At 39.0% G+C, this 19,267-nt stretch overlaps 2 protein-coding genes across 10 annotated transcripts in view; one reads left to right on the top strand and one right to left on the bottom strand.

Annotated features, from left to right (window-relative positions):
* SENP5 (SUMO specific peptidase 5) overlaps positions 1-19,267 on the bottom strand; it is a 166,967-nt gene that overhangs the window by 109,421 nt on the left and 38,279 nt on the right. The gene's annotated exons all lie outside the window — the stretch shown is intronic.
* On the top strand, positions 8,715-18,188 carry HRG (histidine rich glycoprotein). The gene is made up of 7 exons (XM_013939757.2): positions 8,715-8,912; positions 10,257-10,364; positions 11,359-11,449; positions 12,031-12,197; positions 13,950-14,066; positions 15,677-15,760; positions 17,021-18,188. Exons 1-7 carry the CDS (start codon positions 8,715-8,717, stop codon positions 18,146-18,148), a joined length of 1,893 nt encoding a protein of 630 aa, XP_013795211.2. The 3' UTR covers positions 18,149-18,188.

Below are 19,267 nucleotides of genomic sequence, written 5' to 3'. Positions count from 1 at the left end.
AATCAGACTAATGTTTTCTTGAGATAGGCCATATTAACTGCTTCATAATAAAAAACACAGGGACACTCTACAGCCTATAGCTAAGATAAATCAATTTCACTAAAGCCAGACATAGCAGCCTACTGACAATAACAAATATAAATAAAAGAGAAGATAAGAAGAAGAAAAAGAAAGAGCATGGGACCTATATGACGCCACAGATCCTTTCTTCAGTTACAAGCAGACCAGTATGAATCATTTGTTCAAAAGAAAATCAACAAAATCTTATGGTTTCTGCAGTTGTTATGCTGCTGAGTCATCACTAGAGATGCTCGGAAATTTTTCCACTCAAAAAGTCTTTCAACAAAAGATTATGGTTTTGTTCAAGTTAAAATATTCTGGGAAATATGTAATTCGGGTAAAATGTATTATTTTAGTATTATAAATATGAATGCAATTGTTTTATTTTGAATAAAGACAAAATAATACTGAAATATCCTGTGGAGATATGTTCAAAACAACTATGCTTTTTTTTCACTTTGCAAAACTCTTTAAAGCATAATTTTTATATAAAGGACCAATTCCAATACTTCAAAGATTGAAATAATACAAAATGTTAGGACTTCACCTACACGAAACACAGCAACTGAGCCAAAATTTATTTCATTTTAATTCCATATCATGAGAAATTTCAACATATTTTGGTTTCATTCAATTTCAGGGTGGAAAATAATTCAAAATCATGTAATCCAAAATCATTTCTCCAAAAAAGAGGAAGTTCAAATTCTGTCCAATTCTTAATACAATATGAGCTCTAGGCTGTGTCAGCATTTCCCTTTTTAGCAAGGCATCAAATCTCAGCAGCTTTTTTTCCTCATGAAGTTTCACATTTGCCAGCTCAGGTTTCCCTAACATGACCAGTATGTTCTACCTTCCTGCACAGGGACTGTTGATTGCCTCATGCTGGAATCAAAGATATCAGGTGTCACTACATATAATGAGTCAAGGGACAAGAGCACTGGGGAAACAGCTTATGATGCTTCAATAATTTCCAAAAAGCCTTTTTCCCCCTCTTTTCAGTTGATCTCTATACCTTTTCACTTTTGCTTTTTATAATGTGGCCTATTAACTGTCTGCATCTTGATTCTAATGTCACTATGGCTTGATCTGTTTAAATGATACTACTGAGATTCATGTCAACATATGTAAGACCAGAGTCTTCCCCCAAAGGAGTACTGAGGAAGAAACCAACTTCATTAACCACTGGCTACCACAAAGAATATCCCTTTTCCATCCTTTCAGATGGTAGCTGCTCATAATGTTAAATTGAACAGCAATAGCAGCAAGTGGAAATAAATGGAGTGGATTTGGTCTGAATGTAAACAGGGGTGGTTAAAGAGAACATCTGAAAGTCTGGATCCATAGTTTTGAGCATTCAGTTGGGATGTTGTTTAGACAGTTCCACAGACAGGGCCAAGAGATTGCATTTCAATCAGTACTTTCTCTAGCCTGTATCTGAGATTTGGGTTCAAACACTTTAAAAATGTATACCAGCAGGGGTGTCTAGTTGAGATATTATACAATATCTGTATGAAAATGTCCACCTCCACACAAGCTTCCACATTCTTAGTGATGGCAGGCTAGTTGTGAACAGGCTTAGTATGTCCGTGTTGGTCAGTGTAGATTCATGAGGATTTTCTTTATTCCCTGTGGCCAGCACCCGCACAGGGATTTCAGTATCTAGCTTTCAGTGTTATCTAGGCCATCACCCATGTTTGTCATAAGTGAGGCCTGGTGCTAGTCTCCCAGACTAATTCCTTGCAGTACAAGTAGGAGACCAAAGATGTGTAGTTTCTGTGCTTCCTTCATCCTCAGGGTATACCTGGATACTGTGGCAGTAGCACAGCTCTGAATGAAAGCAGTACCAGATGGCATTGATATGCTTAAGAGCTGATAGTTTTGGGCCATCACTACTTCAAACGCTGCTGATCCAGCATACCTACACCAATCTGTGAGTGGGTCAGCACTGTGGTTTCCTCCCTCCAACATGCCCACAGAGACAGAGAAGGGAATGGGATGCAATAGATCTGGTTTCACATTTACTCTAAGTGATAGCAGACTGTCAGACAAAAAACACATCCAACAAGACTGCAGCCAATCTTCTGCTTAAAAGCCATACCTAGATAGTGCTGAATCTCTCCACCTTCTGGCCTGCTCTCTCCACCTCTGGCCTGACTGAGCAAAACAGCTGACAGCAACACACTCTATGTACCCTCAGTCACACCCCAAATGCTCTTTTATCCTCCCGGTGCCATGAACTGTTGAGCACTGCTTCTCGTCATCCAACGGAGACTAGGCCAGTCACACACATGAGCTCTTCCTGCAGCCACTGGAGATGAGAAGTGGGTGAATTCTGATAGACACAAGTCATGAAGTCCGTATCTACAGGAAGGAGAGAATCACTCAAAGCCCTGCAACTTGCTGCTTTCCCTGATAGCCAACTTTAATTAAACAATGCAATTTTTAGCTTGTTTTCTCCTGAATGAATAAAGTTTTAATCCTTGGTTCACGACAATTAGATGATTCCATATGTGATATATGCTGTCTGTGTGTACCAGAAAGAGACATATAGCTCAACCCACAGTAACTGCTTGGCTTTCTAGAGCAGGGTGGAGGCTACCAATGGAGGCTGGTTCCCATTCCTGCCTAAGTTCAAGCAGCCCAGTGTTTCACCTCCTCCTCCCTGTGCAGTCTGGATACCTACGGAGTAGGGTAATTCAATTAATTGTTGCTTATGGGAAAAGTTGAAGAGTAAGAGGCAGCAGAGGGAAACAAATGAAGATGAGGAAACAGAGTGCCCAATTCCAGTACAAAAATGTTGAATTTTGAGACCTCTTAGTAAAATACAAACATACACAGTCAAGAAACCACACAAAGTCCATGACATCCATACATCAACAGAAGTTTCATGTCTCTCAGTGCTATGGCTTCAGCCTCTAAATATTGTGCTTCCTGATTCACTTTTCAAATTTATTTCACAGTCTTTCAACATGTAGTGATCTTAGGATACTATATCACCCATTATTAACTTGCTTTTGGGCACTGTGCACCTAAAATCTGGCCTGATGTTTATTTAAGAAAACACGGCAATTTCACATGGACAGTGTTTTTATTCAGGCACAGACAACCAAAAGTCAGTGAACTCCAGGACTATTGACATTTCTACCAGATATTATCAAATGTTTATCTCTGATTATAGACTACGCACCAGGAATGCAAGAACTGGGCAGGGACATTCAAAGCTGGACGGATAAGGAATAAGATATACTGGCTTATTTATATACACTTTGGCTAAGCATTCGTTTAGATTTTTCATTTACCCTTCTCCTACTCTTATCCTGGCCAACCCAAAAGTTTTAAAAAACAGGCTTCAAAAATCTCAAGATGGGTTTCAAAAGAAAGGATTTTATAAAATAAGTTATTTTAGACTCTATTTAACTCCTGATTTCAGAACCTGCTGACTGTACTTACTCCAAAGTTGAAATTTTTTTCTGCATCCCTGAGATTACACGTTAATGAGAACTGTAATTCACATATAATTTATTGATTTCAAAGGTAGATTTTAAGGATCTGTCTCCACATATAATCATAAATGCAATAAAATCACAAAGAGTTGCCAACACTTTTCTCATGTTACTCTATTACAACTTATGAGCACAATTTTCAAGCTTATATTTTAAGAAAAGTGTAACAACACAAGCCTCTAAAAGTCAAATCCCTTAGAACTTCCTCTGACCCCATTCTTAACATCAAACTCTTTTCCCCACCTCTTCCTCCAGCCTCTCAAGTTCCTTAGCAAACAGGCCAGTCTTGCAACATATCCTTAAGGTCATCAACTTAAAATTATGGTGGCTTGTTCCAGGAAGCAAATTGCAGCCAAGGATGTTGCGGACAAGAAAAGGAATGCTGATACCCTTCTCATTCCCTGTATTAGCTCTGGGAGGCATTCTAAGGAACGAGACTTTTGTAACTACATTTTCAAACTGCTCACTTGTCAGTTGGTCTCCTCCAAACAGCTTTTCAACTTTAGTTCTGTTTGAACAAAACTTGAGAGACAAGAAGAGATTTAAGGTTATGAAGCTCCTAAAAGTTCCATAAAAGATGGTGGCTGGTAAAGAAGAAAAAGTCCAAAACAGTGCCCTTACAGAAGGAGAGACTATAAAAGAACTCCTTATCTACCCTGAGCTGCAGCAGCCACCCAGTCAAGACATGGTTATTGGCCAGACAAGCAGAATAGCTCCAAACCAGCCATAGTCTGTGCTGCCAAGTTCCTGGTCAAAAAAGAAGCAGGCATAGGAGAGAATTAGGCAGGAATGAGAGAGGGAGAACGGGACTTGAGGACACAGAGTACTAAGAATAACGAGAAGGGGAGGTGTATTGCAGATATGCATGTCACATCTAAAGAAACCAGGCCTCATTAATGCTGCTGCTCATAAGGCAAATAATTTCATTTGTGAAAACAAAGACAAACTTTCTGATAATTGCTCACCATGAACTTCTGCAGACCTTGTTTGTGGGTGTACCAGGGAAATTTCATAAAACAGTGCTGCGCCTGTGCTCTGGAGCAAGCACCGCAGAGTTCTCTAAGAAAACTCCAAATTATTCTGAACTTCTGCAGCCATTCCTGGTGACCCTAGTTTTGTGGTACAATTTTCTGTCATCAAACAATACGTTATACAATATAGTGATGCTGTTCCAAGAAAAAAAATCTTCAAAGAGTCAACCTCATCCTTCTGAGAATCTCTATTCTCTTAGTGAAGCTGCAGGCAAGGAAGGGAAGCTATAGCTGCTGCTGCTGCTGCTTGGAAGACCATAACCAAAGCAAATTTGTATAACTGCATTTGTCTTACAAGCAGGAGGTATCCCTGGCAATGTGCTGCATAGATGGGTACAAGCTGCTGCATATTCCTGTCTACCAACATCACACCATGGAATAATGACTTCCTCAACATTCAAAAGTGACACAGGTGACCCAAGCAAGGAAAAGTTATGGTGCGATGAAACAGAAGAAGAACTGCAAAGGTCCTGGATAACTTCTGCTAAATAACCCACCCTTAGCCACAGTTCAAAGCATTGCAAAGTAGGATGGAACAGCAGACCAGAATGCTTTTTACATACTTGGAAGAGGTCCATCCTGTGGGGAAGCAATGCCTTGCAGTGAATTAAAAGCCATCTGCTAGTAGTATGAGGTAACAATTTAATAACTTACAGCATTAAAACTATTGACTGCAAACATTTAGCACAACTCTTCTATTTTCTGTATAAAGCCCAGATTCTGTTTACCCTAAAAATGTTTCTACGAAAGATCGAAGGATTTCTCACCTCTCTAGAATGATATAAGCCTGGTGGCCAATGCCTGAAAGAGGAAGCAGCCGAATCCACAAACTCTAGAGGGAGGAGAGCCCAGAAGGAAAAGGCACCCTGTTTACACCTGACAGATAAAAAGGGGAGATGAACAAAAACACGATGTATTAACATATGTTGTTCCACCAAACTTGGGGACATTTCTGTTAAAAGCTACCCAAAAAGGTGGAAAACTTCTTTTTTTGCAATGAAGTGTAAAAGTCAGCCCTTCCTAGTCTGAAGCTGTGAGGCATCACAGGTTAAAAAAAAGTAAAGAGACACTAGCGAAGAAGTCTCCCATAAGCAACTGAGGCCACGTGTGTCTTTGTTAACACCAACTCTTGCTAAGGAGCAGAAACAACAGTCACTGCAGAGCGGCACAGGCAACAAGATGGTTAAGTTGTTGCTAGCATGCATGATAACTGAAAGAGCTGTGGGATTTGATAGTCCCAACCTGTGAGTGAAGTGCTACTGCAGGGAGCAGGGAACAGCCAGCTAGCCTAGCAGTTGCACTCCCAAGAAATCAGATATCTGTAAATAGTTATGGTTATACTTTAGGAAAGGGATAATTGGTTATTGCATATCATCTTCTTTATTTGTCAGTTGTCTTTTTCTTTTCTTCTTAAAACAAAATTCTGTTTATTAAGCATTTAATGCATTGTTTTTCAAGTGGGGAAGATGAACTCACTGAGCACCAGACACTTTTTGTTGTGTTTTCCCAGGCTTCTGGGGAGGGGTTAAGGATGGGTGGGTTTTGTGCCTACTTAAAATTTGAACATGTATCAGTTCTCACCGCTGCAAGCCCAGTCTTGGTAAAAATCATGGAGGAAAACAAGCTTTTGCAAAGCTAGTCAAGAGAAATGCCTTCTTTAGACACAGTCCTACTCTTGTCAGCAATCTGTTTATCAAAATAGCTTCATTAAAAAAATACAGAATACTTACAAGCAATAGATATAAAAAGACAATAAATATGAAAAGATTAAGATATCCAGCTGGATGAGAAATGATAAAAATACATTGTGCTGCCCTGAGTACAACCTATAATTAGTTAACTGCTCTGGCTGTGCCTGGAGTGCTTGCCCATGCTGTACTTTAATAATGAATTTCAATCTTTTTTTCAAAGAGATCAAGGAAAAAAATCTCTGCAGCAGAAACAAAATCTTACTCTCACTTCTGCAGCTGATTTTGCAGGAATTGTACATTTTTACTGTTTATTCATAGTGTTCCTATTTCATCCATAAAAATACACAAGCTACTGTTAAGAAAATTATCTGCGTCACGATGAACAGCACAGAACAGAAAAAAAAGAACAATCGGCAAACTATAGACAACTACAGGAATTATGTTATAAATTATCTAATCTGACGCCTTTCTTCAAAATGACTGCCCATTTGAAAATTAAACAGTATTGTAGTAATGAATGCAGAGAAGGTTGGGATTTGGAACACAGCAATGGTATGAATATTATTTTTTTCTTATGAGATGTATTTCAAATGTCTTTGATTATTTACACACTGTTTATTTCACCTCTTTTTTCAATTTTCCAGAATAAATATTTCTGAAATATTACACTGAAATAATATAAAAACATAATGAACATAAGAAATGCCCTACCGCATCAGACCAGTGGTCCTCCAGCCCAGTATTCACTTCTCACAGTGGCAAAAGGAAGTTGTGGTTAGGAGGAGCCTGTGAGCCTGCCCCCTTTCCGCAATCCGTTCACCTTTTATTTTTCCAGCACCCAGAACCATTGTACATAGGGTGCTAGAGTACTCTTCTGCCTAGTCCTTCAAGTATTTACTTAAGAACCTGTTGTCCATGAATCTGTCTAACCCGTTTCCGATCCAGCTGATACTGTCTGCCTCCACATCCTTCTGTGGCAACAAGTTCCAGAAGTTCATTACCCATTGCACAGAAAAACACTACCTTTTATCTGTTCTAAACTGACTTATACCAGTTTTGAATGTCCCAAGGCATCATATTGTGAGATTCCCCCTTCAGCTTATACACCACCAGAGAACTGTCAAGTGTAAACTGAATTAACTACAAAAGAAAGCCACTGCTTCAGCTCCACTTGTGTTAGAATGTGACTTCTTAGAAGACACATATGCTAAAAGTCATTTTTTTGGAATAAGGATTAATGTAGTGAGGTACAGTTAAGGGTGACTTCCCATAACATTTCCCAATGTTTCTCAAAAAAATAAGTCAACCCAAAAGTTCAGAGTCAAATATGTAAACCCAAATCAATTATATAGCTAGTACCTTTTTCTATAAGAAGCTGATCCAATCTCTCACACCAACCAGGATTTGCAAAATTTCTCATCTGAATGTGGCTTTTTCATTTTTGGCCCACTTTTTTTTTTTTTAATATTCTTATTCAGAGAGGTTATATTGTGTATTCGCACTTCAGCCATTCCCTGGCAAGTGATTACTGCCTTTTAATGTTTTAAACTAATTTGAATAAAAGATTCTGAATAAAATGAGACAACAACCTCTCCTTTCTGCTTAACAGAGCAAAGGACCTTCCTACAAAAGGTACAAATCTTGGTAGGTAGTGAATTATCATAATCAATGCTGAAAAATTATCAGAAATTCTAATGAACTCTTTGAAGACTCAGATTAAAAGTGCAGAGACAGTTTTATGTCACTTTATGCCATGTTTACCCCTAGATTACCTACCATTCCAAATTATGGAAAGCTGATAGAAGTCTGCTCTAAATTTTGTCAGTGCCCAGGAGTACACAGAAGCTATGGACCACCACCTTGCAAGGGCATCCTGAACTACATCCCCTTTCCAAATCTGGGTGATCCCCTTGTTTCCCTTTCACTGGTTCTCTGCTAGTTAAGGATCTGTAAAAACAGGGATATGTACATAGCCATCGTATGACACCAGATATTTCAGCATGTTTACAATTCAATTATTTTTACAGAAAACAGAAACCAAGCTTGCATAACACCTGCTTACATAACCTGAACCTTCATAATGCTATGCTCAGCAGCACATTGTTGGAAGCTAAATATTCTTCATAGTAAAACACTGTATTACACAATGCCTGCTTTAAGAATCACAGTAGCTCCTTTGATGCATGGTCCAGAGGGTACTATAAGGCCTACTTCAAAATTTGCTCAATCACCATATAATCATTTACCTTCTGTTTACAAGCATTAATCCAGGGTCAAGGTAATAGCTTAGCGACACAGCACTTAAATTTATATAAAACCATGTCCTTTCAGCATTCATTTATAACTTCTTTTGTGAGCTACTCTGATTTAAAAGCAGACTACTGGCTTTATCAGAGCACAGAGAGAAGTGACCTAACACTACAAACAAAATGCAGCTTTTAGCTTCAGCTCTTTTTCTAACACTACTGCAGTGCTCTACTGCCCAAAATGAAACAAGCATTACACCTGCAGACTGTGATACCATTGAAACAGATGCAGGGGTGGCCCTGGATCTGGTCAACAGACATCGCAGAGATGGCTATGTTTTTGGCTTATTCCGCATTGTTGATGCCTATGAGCAACATACAGTAAGTATCAATTTAAAGGCTGATTTACACAATACTGTGATTTTAAAATAATCAGCCAGATTGTTAAAAGTTTATGCCTTACTGCTTTTAACAGAGCAATGCTGATATAATTCAATGACCCAGCTTTGATTTACACTATCTCAGTATTCATTTGTGCATGATTTATTACATGTAAGCCTGACTCCATAGGATGCTGTATGTTCTCTGTTCTTATAGAGGACAGGATGTTAGCAGAAGAAATGCTCTCAACAGCTTTATACAACACCTGAAATTAATCTGTCAGATCTGTTTTCAGGTCTCAGATGTTGTATTCATACTTTACACTCAGAGAGTTTCTTTACTCTGGGAGTAATCTAACATTAGTTAGATCAACGTATCCTGCAAGATGGGTATTTTGCTATTACCTTAATTTTGGATATAGTTGGGTAACTGGAAGGAAGGGAGAAAGGTCCATAACGGAGTTGCACAAAGTTTAACTAATCCATTCCAAATGTTAATTAAGATTCAGTTTTCTGCAGAAAAAATACAAGACCTAAGTATTAACTTCAGACTGTTTCTGTGGGCCACTAATAATTCTTAACAGTACATCCTATTATCCTGACAGCCAAATTCAAATTCTGATTCCCCATCTTATGCACTCAGGGGGCAGAATATACTAGAAGTATAGACTAAGGCTCCTGACTTTGTAGGGGTTATTAGAGTTTTGTTGCGTCACTCCCTGAATAAACTGGGCAGGAAACAAAGCTCTGAGAGAGTATCTGGTCACTAATCTCATTTGGAATGGATGTATCTATAGAATAGGCTCTCTGGAGAAAGGGGTTGCTAATTAACCAATATATTCAATGCAAAAAACAGGAGGGAATGGCAACTTTTCAACATTGGCACTTTCCCTACGTGATGCATGCCATATTGACAGCAGACTCTTCTCACAGACTCTCAACAAAATGACAGCAGGCAACAGTCATAAGCTGCAGGAAGGGAAATTTGGACTAGACATATGGAAAAAAAAAATCACAAAGAGAGTGGTGAAGTACTGGGAACTGCCTAGAGGGGTTGTGAAGCAGCCATCTTTGGAGATATATAGAACTCAGACGGACGAGGCCCTGAGCAACTCGATCTAGCTTTGAAGTTAGCTTTGCCTTGAGCAGGCAGCTGGACAAGATGATGTCCAAAGGTTCCTCTAGCCTAAATCATTCTATGAATCTGTGCTTGTCAGCTCAGAAGAACCTTAATAAGGAACTGGGGAAGCTACATTAAAGATTAAGCATATCTACTTGTAAGAAAGTTTCTTTCAGACCAAGATTCTTGTATCCAAATGTTTTTTTACCTGTACTTCTCTTCCAGGAATATTCATCAATCCTTTACTTAACTTTGGATGTGCTGGAAACTGAATGCTCAGTATTATCTGGAAGACATTGGGAGTCTTGTGAATACAGTGATGCATTTTCCCAGGCAAGTAATAGTATCCAGGCAGAACTATATGTCAATAATGCATTAACACAGACTTGATCTTTATCTGAACTGCCAAGAAATTCATGTGGCATGAAATCTCTAAGTAGAGGTCAGGCTTTAAAATGCCTCATTGTATAATAAAATCTATTCAATTCTTGAGTTGTTAAACATAAGCAAAAGGTTTGGAAAAGGGTGGACTGGTCCTGTCAAACAACAGCAACTTAATTTAACTAGTTCTGTCAAAGGAGCTATACTTCATATTCCACTGTTGGTAACAGAACTGATGTTTTAAGAATAATTTGCTGATCACTAAAGGGGCACTATAAACGATTTTTTAACTCATGTTCCTATTATATTAGACAGAAATGCCAGGGTTATATTTTGTCAGCTTTATGTTAATGAATTTGTGATATGACAGTATAAAATATTAGCAGTGTCAGTAGACATATGATATATAGCAATATTTGTCCTTTATTTTGCATTGCAATGTTGTACTCTGGGATGAGAATTACCTGTCCAAAGCATTATTTAAATAGGAGAGTGGTGAAACTATCACACAGAACAAAGCATGAAGGCCACATAGTAGAGGTGTTTGCTCTTTTTATTAAGATGGGGAAAAGGAATGGGAGAAAAGGTCCATCCACTTTTTCATAATGATTAATGTAATCTTTGAGTATTTATGGCATCCTAACTTCCCTCGCTAGCTAATACTATCTTGTTATAAATAAGCATTAGAATGACTGAGAATTCGTTTTCCATTGTCTATTCAGTAACGCAAACTGAAAATTAAAATAAAGGTTCCTGTAGAAGGAGAATCCATTTTATCTGAAACACAAATTTTGGGTGGTACCAGATCAAACATTCCATTAATGACCACATCTATTATTCTTAGAAATACTGTACATAAAAAGGAGGCATAATTCCCATGATCAATGACATCCAATTAAATCTAGTAAAAATAACATCATAACCACATGTTCTTTTTTCCTCTCAGGTCTTTGGGCAATGTAAGATTATCACATATACAAGCCAGATGCTGAAAAAAACCCACCAGCTATATGGATTTAATTGCACAGTAAGTCCAGGTAAAATAACCACTATTGTAATCTAATGCATACCTCAAACCAGCCCTAGTACTGAAGTACAACTTTCTGCACTCCTAGTAGATGGTAACTGTAACAGATTCATTCATCTGTTTGCAATTTATATTTTATATAATTAAAATGAAATATTAAGAATGAATAATAGAATTAAAGGTTACCCTACTCTTCAAAAGCAAACTGCACTGATGTCAAATCATATCACCACTCCAGTCCACCAAAACATAATAATGAATATGAGAAAAAAGGTAAACTTGGAAAGAAGGTCTATTTGGGGTGGTAGGATTCTAAGACGGAGCAGAAAGATTTATACATTATACACAGTATATGTATACAATATGAGTACATATATGCTGTATACAGCATATACATTTTCACAGCTGCCTTTTTTCACATGATAGGACAAACCCATATTTTCAGAGTGAGGGACAGGTATTTCACTTCCAAGGAAACCCCTGACATTTCATTTTCTCATTATGAGTTCACATTAAAGATACTTGTGCAGAGTTCTACTCATACGGGTATTAATATCCATTCCAGTATTAATAACTTCTCTGTTTTTGTAGTTCCTCCAGATTTAATAGAGTGCAAACACTGTCCTGTAAAAGCTGAAGTCTTGGAAGTCACTGAGCAACACAAAGATATTGCTGCAAAGGCCTTGGAAAAATACAATAGTGAGGGTAACAGCACAAACTACTTCAAAGTGGACAAAGTTGAAAAAATTGTAAAGTTGGTAAGTGACATTTTGTCCTGTAACTATTTATAAAGAACAAAATTTTGTGAGCAGCTCCAAAACTATGGGCCTAGAATTCAAACCCTTCTAGGATCAAAACTATTGTTTGCAATTTCTCAGCATAAATCATCTACTTAAAGTTTATGGTCCTGCTTCTGCAAAAACTTGTTACAAAAAACTTTAATTTAAACATGTGAAAGCAAAAGGATTTCTCATCTGCTTAAAACTATAGCAGTCAAAATGTCAGAGCCTTTTCTCTATTCTTATTTTTGTTTTGTATGCATATTTATCTAACATATCATAACATACAAGAGTTTATTTACCACTGACCAGAGTCCTTCAAGAGGTATAGTCCATGTATATGATCACAGTCATACACTCTCTGTCAGCTGAAGCCAGATAATTTTTTACTCTTGGAATATTTGGGTACAACACAAAGTGGAACAAGCTCAGCATCATTTTGACTCTCTCTTAAATGAAGAGCAAAGCAGCGTTCTGAGGGCTCTGAAGGACAGGAAGTGAATCTATCTGTGCTCTACTTCCTGAAGAACTACTGGCGTTGGTAAATAACTCCTCTTCCACCTTTCAGGGATACCAACATGAAGACTTATCCTATGGGTGATCTGCAGCAGTAACTCTCACATGACCACAATTTCTTGTTGGTAGATATTGGAGACCTTCCGTCAGCCCATGTGTCAGTTCAGGACACCTCTGTAATGAGGTCCCATGGCTTCTGCCATAGGAACACATGCTGTTCTGGGAAACCATCCACATTACACTAACCCAACCCCACCTTCCTGCAGCTCACAATACTGTTCAGAAAGTTGTCAGTGTTCTAGACTGTAGCTCCACCCAGGATATATCCCCATTCTCATTCAGCCCATGGCTGTTTTCAGATTGCTTGGATTCATGTATTTCTTCCTAAGCCACATTTTTTGCAAATGGAGTCTTCACACTTCTCCATCTTTAGCTACAGTGAGAATTAAGATTGTACCATTAGATTTCAACAGATTGCATAACACTTAGGAACTATGACTGCTGACAAAAAAGTGTACAACAAAGTATGAGCACCCACTTTTGACCAATGTAGTTAAATCAGTGAAACTTGTGTGCACATATATGCCCTTAGCTATGGGCACTTTCAATACTGACATGAAATAAACTATTGTAACAGTTGAAAATTAAAATGAAACACCTCTCTGTGGATTCTGATAGGATCATAAAGGCCTTCTCTCCAGTCATATGGAATAATGCCCTCTTTATGAGCAATGCCACTGACAAAAGAGAAAGCAACAACCTCAGAGAAACCGGCAAAATCTTATCCTAAATTAACATTAGCACTTCTGTAGTACTGTGCTCCCATCACTGGAATGGAATGGTTCCCATTGAGTAGATCCCTCTGTTTTCATAGGAGCAGCAACTTAGGGCAAAGACTCTACGGACCCTACTCCCTAAAAACGCAGGCTGTAAAAGTTACAGGTTTTATAACACATAACAAACTAGATAACGATATAAAGCAACCATTCCCATAATTGATAAAGGAGTGAGGCAAGTAAGGCATAAATTACCTAATTCATTTTTCTTACTCACTATTTGTACGTGTATGAATATTTAAAAGGACAGGTAATGAAAGGATGAGGCAGGCAAGATTTTGATAACAGCATGAAATATTATTGCTTTTAAAATTACAGGAGTGTGGGTTTTTTTTAAATACACCCAGTAATCACTGATTGTTTGACGTCTTTATTTCAGACTGGCTCCAGTGAAAGTCACGTTTTAGGATTCTCCATAAAAGAGACCAACTGCTCTAAATCTGCACAACATACAGATATGCAACTTGAATGTGATTTTCTACATGACTGGCATGCTGTAAGTAAAGTCTTAGAGTGAGAACTGGTACAATGGGTGGCACCAGAAAGATCTTCCCACAATATTTCCAAGTGTTTCTTACAAGCATGTACCCAAACTCGAAATTTAAAATCCAGCATGTTCAAGTCCAGATTCTAATTTCACAGCTGCTTCTTTGTCTTCTATAAGGAGCCAATCTGAACACTCAAATCTAAATGTAACTGGAAACTGGGATATTCCAGATCTAGATTTGAACTTTTTGGATCTCGCTTTCACGTTCAAACTGTGACCATTCCCTAGTAAATCAATAGTGCTATTTTTACAAAAACTTTTACACTAATTCGAGTTACAGATCTTTAATGAAATATGTGTATTATCTCATCCCAATGAGGCCAGGAATTCTTTTTTTCTTTTCTTTTTTCTTTCCTCTGCAGCTGGGAAACGGAGGATTCAATGATTCAGGCTTGTCTACAGATTATTATCAAAGTACTCTCCTCATCCCACCTCCTCCTAATAATAGTCTACACCATAGAAACTACTAGGCAGAGTCATCAAAGCAAAATAAATTGTTCCCAGAAATGAAATAGAAGGAATGAAACGAAAAAAAATATTAAAAAACCTCTATAGAACTTTCATTTTATCCACAACCATTTTCCTTCTCTGGCTCTTTAAACTCCAGAAGATTGGAAAAAGTTGTGAATGGGTTGGTAGCAGAGCCAAAAGAATGAAGCACACGCCAGGCAGCCAGAGGCTTCGAATTCGGTTCTCAATGCTGCCCCTGCTGTTACATGCATAACATGCTGTTACATTTGTAATCAGTTTTCAACATAGGCTACCAATTGCCAAATATATAGCAAGATAAAGCTCCTGCTGCAAAGAGCTTACACAGAACTGATCATCCCTGAGTTCTGTGATCCTTCACATGCACAAGGAGGTGGCAAGCTTCACACTTCCTATTTCATAATGGGGTTGTGCTTCTGAAATGGGAGAGCACACTCCATGGGGTCACTACTCCACATACAAAAGTAAGTGCATGGAGAGCAGGCGGAGAGCAGTTCCACACACAAAGACTGGACAGCAGGCCAAAGTCACTGCAGACAGGATGCTAAGAGAAGTAATGCTAAAAGGTTGCAGTAAATCACTTCTCAAAAAAGAAATGTGGAAAAAAGCTCTATCTTGAGTTTCTCCTCAAATGGCATAGCTACACAGTGTCTGTTATCAAGGACTTTGAGCAAAATTTCAGAATAGCCCAATCTAAATGGATGTTTAACAACCAAAGACAGAAGAAAGAGAATGAATCCTCCATGGGGTTCTCTTTTTGGAGGTATTGGTAGCTGACCAATTTCTTGTGAACATCAAAAGAGAAATAAGATGAAGAGTAATAGCCCTCTAGATGCACATGGGGAAGTCATCTTCACAGTCAGTAACACTCAAAAATAGCATATATTTTAATCACTATTTAGAGGGCAAGTATCACTGGTCAGAAAGCTCAGAATCTAGCTAGGTTATGCAAACATACTTAGGTACCATATGAACTAACCTAACTTTTAAAATGCTGAAATGTCAATAGCTTTTATTAACCCCATCATAAGAATTCAAATGTGCATTGTTTTTTCTTTTGTTTTGCTTAGCAAGTGGGATTCTGCAAGGCAACAATCAGTGTTTCAGAAGAACCTAAGGGAACTGATATAAACTGTGAACTCTACCATCCCTGGGTATGTAATCACTTACAAAAAAGTCTCTGGCTATATCCTAATGCAGGCTACTGCAACCTCTAATACACTCAGCCCAGCCTGACAGAGGATGGCAAAGGTTGTTTATGCCTCTCTGTTACTGCCTGGTAAGATGCAGCAGGTGAGGACAGACTGTTGTTGACTATTAGATCAATGAAAGAGGATGAATGAGAACTGAGCTGTCCCTGCTGCTCCCTCGGAGGGTGTCTTCCCTCTACCCATCCAAACCATTTAGTTAAAGTGAGTAGAGATTAGCAAACAAGTTCAAAGGTAATTTTAGGAAACAAGAGCAGGGGAGCTATCGACAGGCAAAAGGATAGACGAAAGCACAACTGTGTAAGCTTCCCATCTTCAGGAAACCAGATTAGAAAGTTTAATCCTTGACCTAAGAATAGTGAAATGCATGTGTATGAAATGCTTACATTTTGAACTCTAAAGACGAATATTCTCATTCTGTTTCCACACCTGACAAAGTGCACACCATCTCTCACATCTACTACCTCCATTTCTATAAAAAGATACTGTCCATATCTGCCTCTGTGAATGCTGCAAGTTACCTTAAGAAGTGGACAGATGAGCTATAATGTATCAACACTTTCCAGCTACTTTCAGGAAGCAGCTATGGAATCCATGCCAGAAAGCCCTATCAATCAAAGATGAATTTATCATAAAACCTTAATAAATATTTATATATTCCCAGCCAAAAATAAGCAGAAATAAGACAGAAATAATAAGGAAAAAGAAATAATTGATTGGGCCACTATCTATTATATACTTTGTTAAGCCTCTTTATACTACCAAATTGGTATAAAGGTCTTTGGATATAAACAAAAATCAGGCTCTGAATAAACACATTTTGATAATGAGCTGTACCATTGCTAACATTATCAACATTAGAGCTAGAAGACATATCTGCAAGGAAAATTAAGGTTTACTTTATCATATTTGGTATTCCAACTTATATTACAACAGCCACACCAGCGTTGTTTGTTGTGTGTCCATCACAAATTATGGCCAATTGGTTATGTCATTTAGTTCTTGTTTATTATTTCCAGATCCTTTTCAGTAATTTGGCATTACATCACCTACCTATCTTGAAAAAAATACAGCTCCTTTTCCTTAAAATTCACTGAAACTGTAAATGTGAACCTACATAACTCTCACCTCTCTCTCTCTCACCACCACCTTCTGTTATATTAACATCTCTCTCACTACTTCTTTCCCTGGTGTTTCCATAAACAGCAGCGGCACTACAGACGAAAATGCAGATATCCACCTCCGGGTCGGCCCCACAGGCATCCCCATCCCCATCATCCTGTTGGTCACAGACATCATCACAGGCATCATCACAGGCATAGCTGTCCACCTCTTCCTTGCTACATACCTGAAGACTCTGAGCATCACCACAATTTCAGTGAAGAACATCAAGGCAGCCATGAAGAACATCCTCCTCCCCCACCCCATGGTGGGCCACATCACCACCCTCATCCACCACACCATCATTGTCCTCCTCCTCCCCAAGAGGAAACACATCATCCCCCTCCCGCTCTTCCCGATGATGGACCACACACTCCTCCTCCCCAAGAGGAAACACATCACCCCACTCCCCCTCTTCCCAGTGATGAACCACATACTCCTCCTCCTCCTCCCCAAGAGGAAACACATCACCCCCCTCCTCCTTCCCACCATGGACCACATTGTCCTCATCCTCCACCCCACCATCATGGACCACATCATCTCCCTCATCCTTCCCACCACGGACCAGACTGCCCTCCTCCTCCCCACCATCACAGACCACACCATCCCCCTCATCCTCACCACCATGGACCACACTGCCCTCCTCCTCCTCCTCCCCACCATCATGGACCACACTGCCCTCCTCCTCCTCCTCCCCACCATCATGGACCACACCATCCCCCTCATCCTCACCACCATGGACCACACTGCCCTCCTTCTCCTCCTCCACACCATCATGAACCACATTACCCCTCTCCTCCTCCTCCAGGACACCTTCCTTATCCCCATCATCATTATTACAGACATCACTGCAACAAGGCAAGCTCATCAGGAAAGCACTTTCCATTCCAAATAATAGGAGCTGTCTATCGCATTCCAGTTCTAAATCAGCAGGACTCTCTCACACTTCCCACTGCAAACTTTCTTCAGCTATCCCAAAGCAACCATCACTTCTCCAGCATTGGTGAGGGTACTCCCTTCACTAGCTCAAGTCTAGAGAAGAAGTCAGGAACTCATGATTTTCCGCATCATCTTTCACAATCAAAATCATGCCCAGGAAAACCCAAACTTCATATGCCCCAAATTTTGCCTTTATTTCCATATAAATCCATGGCAGAAACTGTTCCTAAATGACCTCGAAGGAAGGTGTTTTTGGCTTGAGGGTTGGAGGACAGAGGACAGTTGTACAATGAAAGAAAACAGCATGAAGTGGAGGGGGGAAAGTGTACAATTTCTAGGAAGTGAGAAGCACTGAAAATAATGATGATTAAGACAAGTATTCCAACCTGCCTCCTGATCCCAGCTATCTCAGACTCCACTGTAACTGAAAGGATCAAAATTCTGAGAGTCTTAGCTAATGTGAATGGGCACAAATCTCCCTTGCAAACAATGAACCTCTAGTTCTAACAAAAAGGAAAATTCCCTAATAATGAAAACCGCGATCTAGTATCTTTCTTTTTCTCATAGTTCCTAAGATATCTCTGTACATATTTACTATATTGTTTGTAATAATCCACTAATTCCAAGTTCACACCAATAAAGGTCAACATGCATTCTCCTACAGGTCTTATTCTTGGCAAATAGGTTGCTTCCAGACTAGACACCCTCACTCAACCACATGCATTGCAGAATATCTCAAGAAGAATAAGAGAGACAGGATTCTTGCATGACTAGATCTCAGTTCACCTACAACTGCAATAAATGACCACAAGGTAGAAAGACTTCTATATGCAACAACCTAGAGAAAATTTGACCACCTTCCATAAAAAATGGTCCAGGTTCCTCTGCTCCTATGATCTGCAGTTCTGAATTTCTGCAAGTTCTGAACAGCAAGAAAACGGAGCTTTCCCCTTACTCATTTTATCTCTGGACAAAGACTCTCTAACTAGAGTGGAGGCACAGTGGAAGGATGTCATGCTGGAGGCATGCCTTTCTGTTGTCTACATTGTACCCTATCTGTGGATAATGCAGCACTATATTTGCACTGTTATAAAGATTCAAAGAAAGTAAAAATATGTAAATATTTGTTTTTTTCTTGTCACAATTACCATATTTTTGTCCTTTTTGTTACTTTGGATGTTTAGCTGCACGGTGAGGATCCATGAGGCATACTCTAGCATAAACTGACAAACGATGGTTGGGTTACCAGGTTATCTAGAAAGCTCTGACCAGAATTAATGACTTGAAATGTAATATTAGGGGGTGGCCTGCATAAGAACTTCCATTGCTACAATTGCTGGTGGAGATGAACCA

The sequence above is a fragment of the Apteryx mantelli genome, chromosome 9 (genome assembly GCF_036417845.1).
Source record: "Apteryx mantelli isolate bAptMan1 chromosome 9, bAptMan1.hap1, whole genome shotgun sequence".
In the NCBI taxonomy this organism is placed as follows: domain Eukaryota; kingdom Metazoa; phylum Chordata; class Aves; order Apterygiformes; family Apterygidae; genus Apteryx; species Apteryx mantelli.
The sequence above is the reverse complement of the archived record's forward strand: the minus strand, read 5'-3'. Positions and strand labels throughout refer to the sequence as shown.

Bases quoted from the DNA above. Each gene is read 5' to 3' on its own strand.
- HRG (XM_013939757.2), top strand. From the start codon at position 8,715: ATGCAGCTTTTAGCTTCAGCTCTTTTTCTAACACTACTGCAGTGCTCT. The intron at 11,450-12,030 runs GTAAAATAACCA...CTGTTTTTGTAG, and splicing joins TAATTGCACAGTAAGTCCAG to TTCCTCCAGATTTAATAGAG. The intron at 12,198-13,949 runs GTAAGTGACATT...TCTTTATTTCAG, and splicing joins TTGAAAAAATTGTAAAGTTG to ACTGGCTCCAGTGAAAGTCA.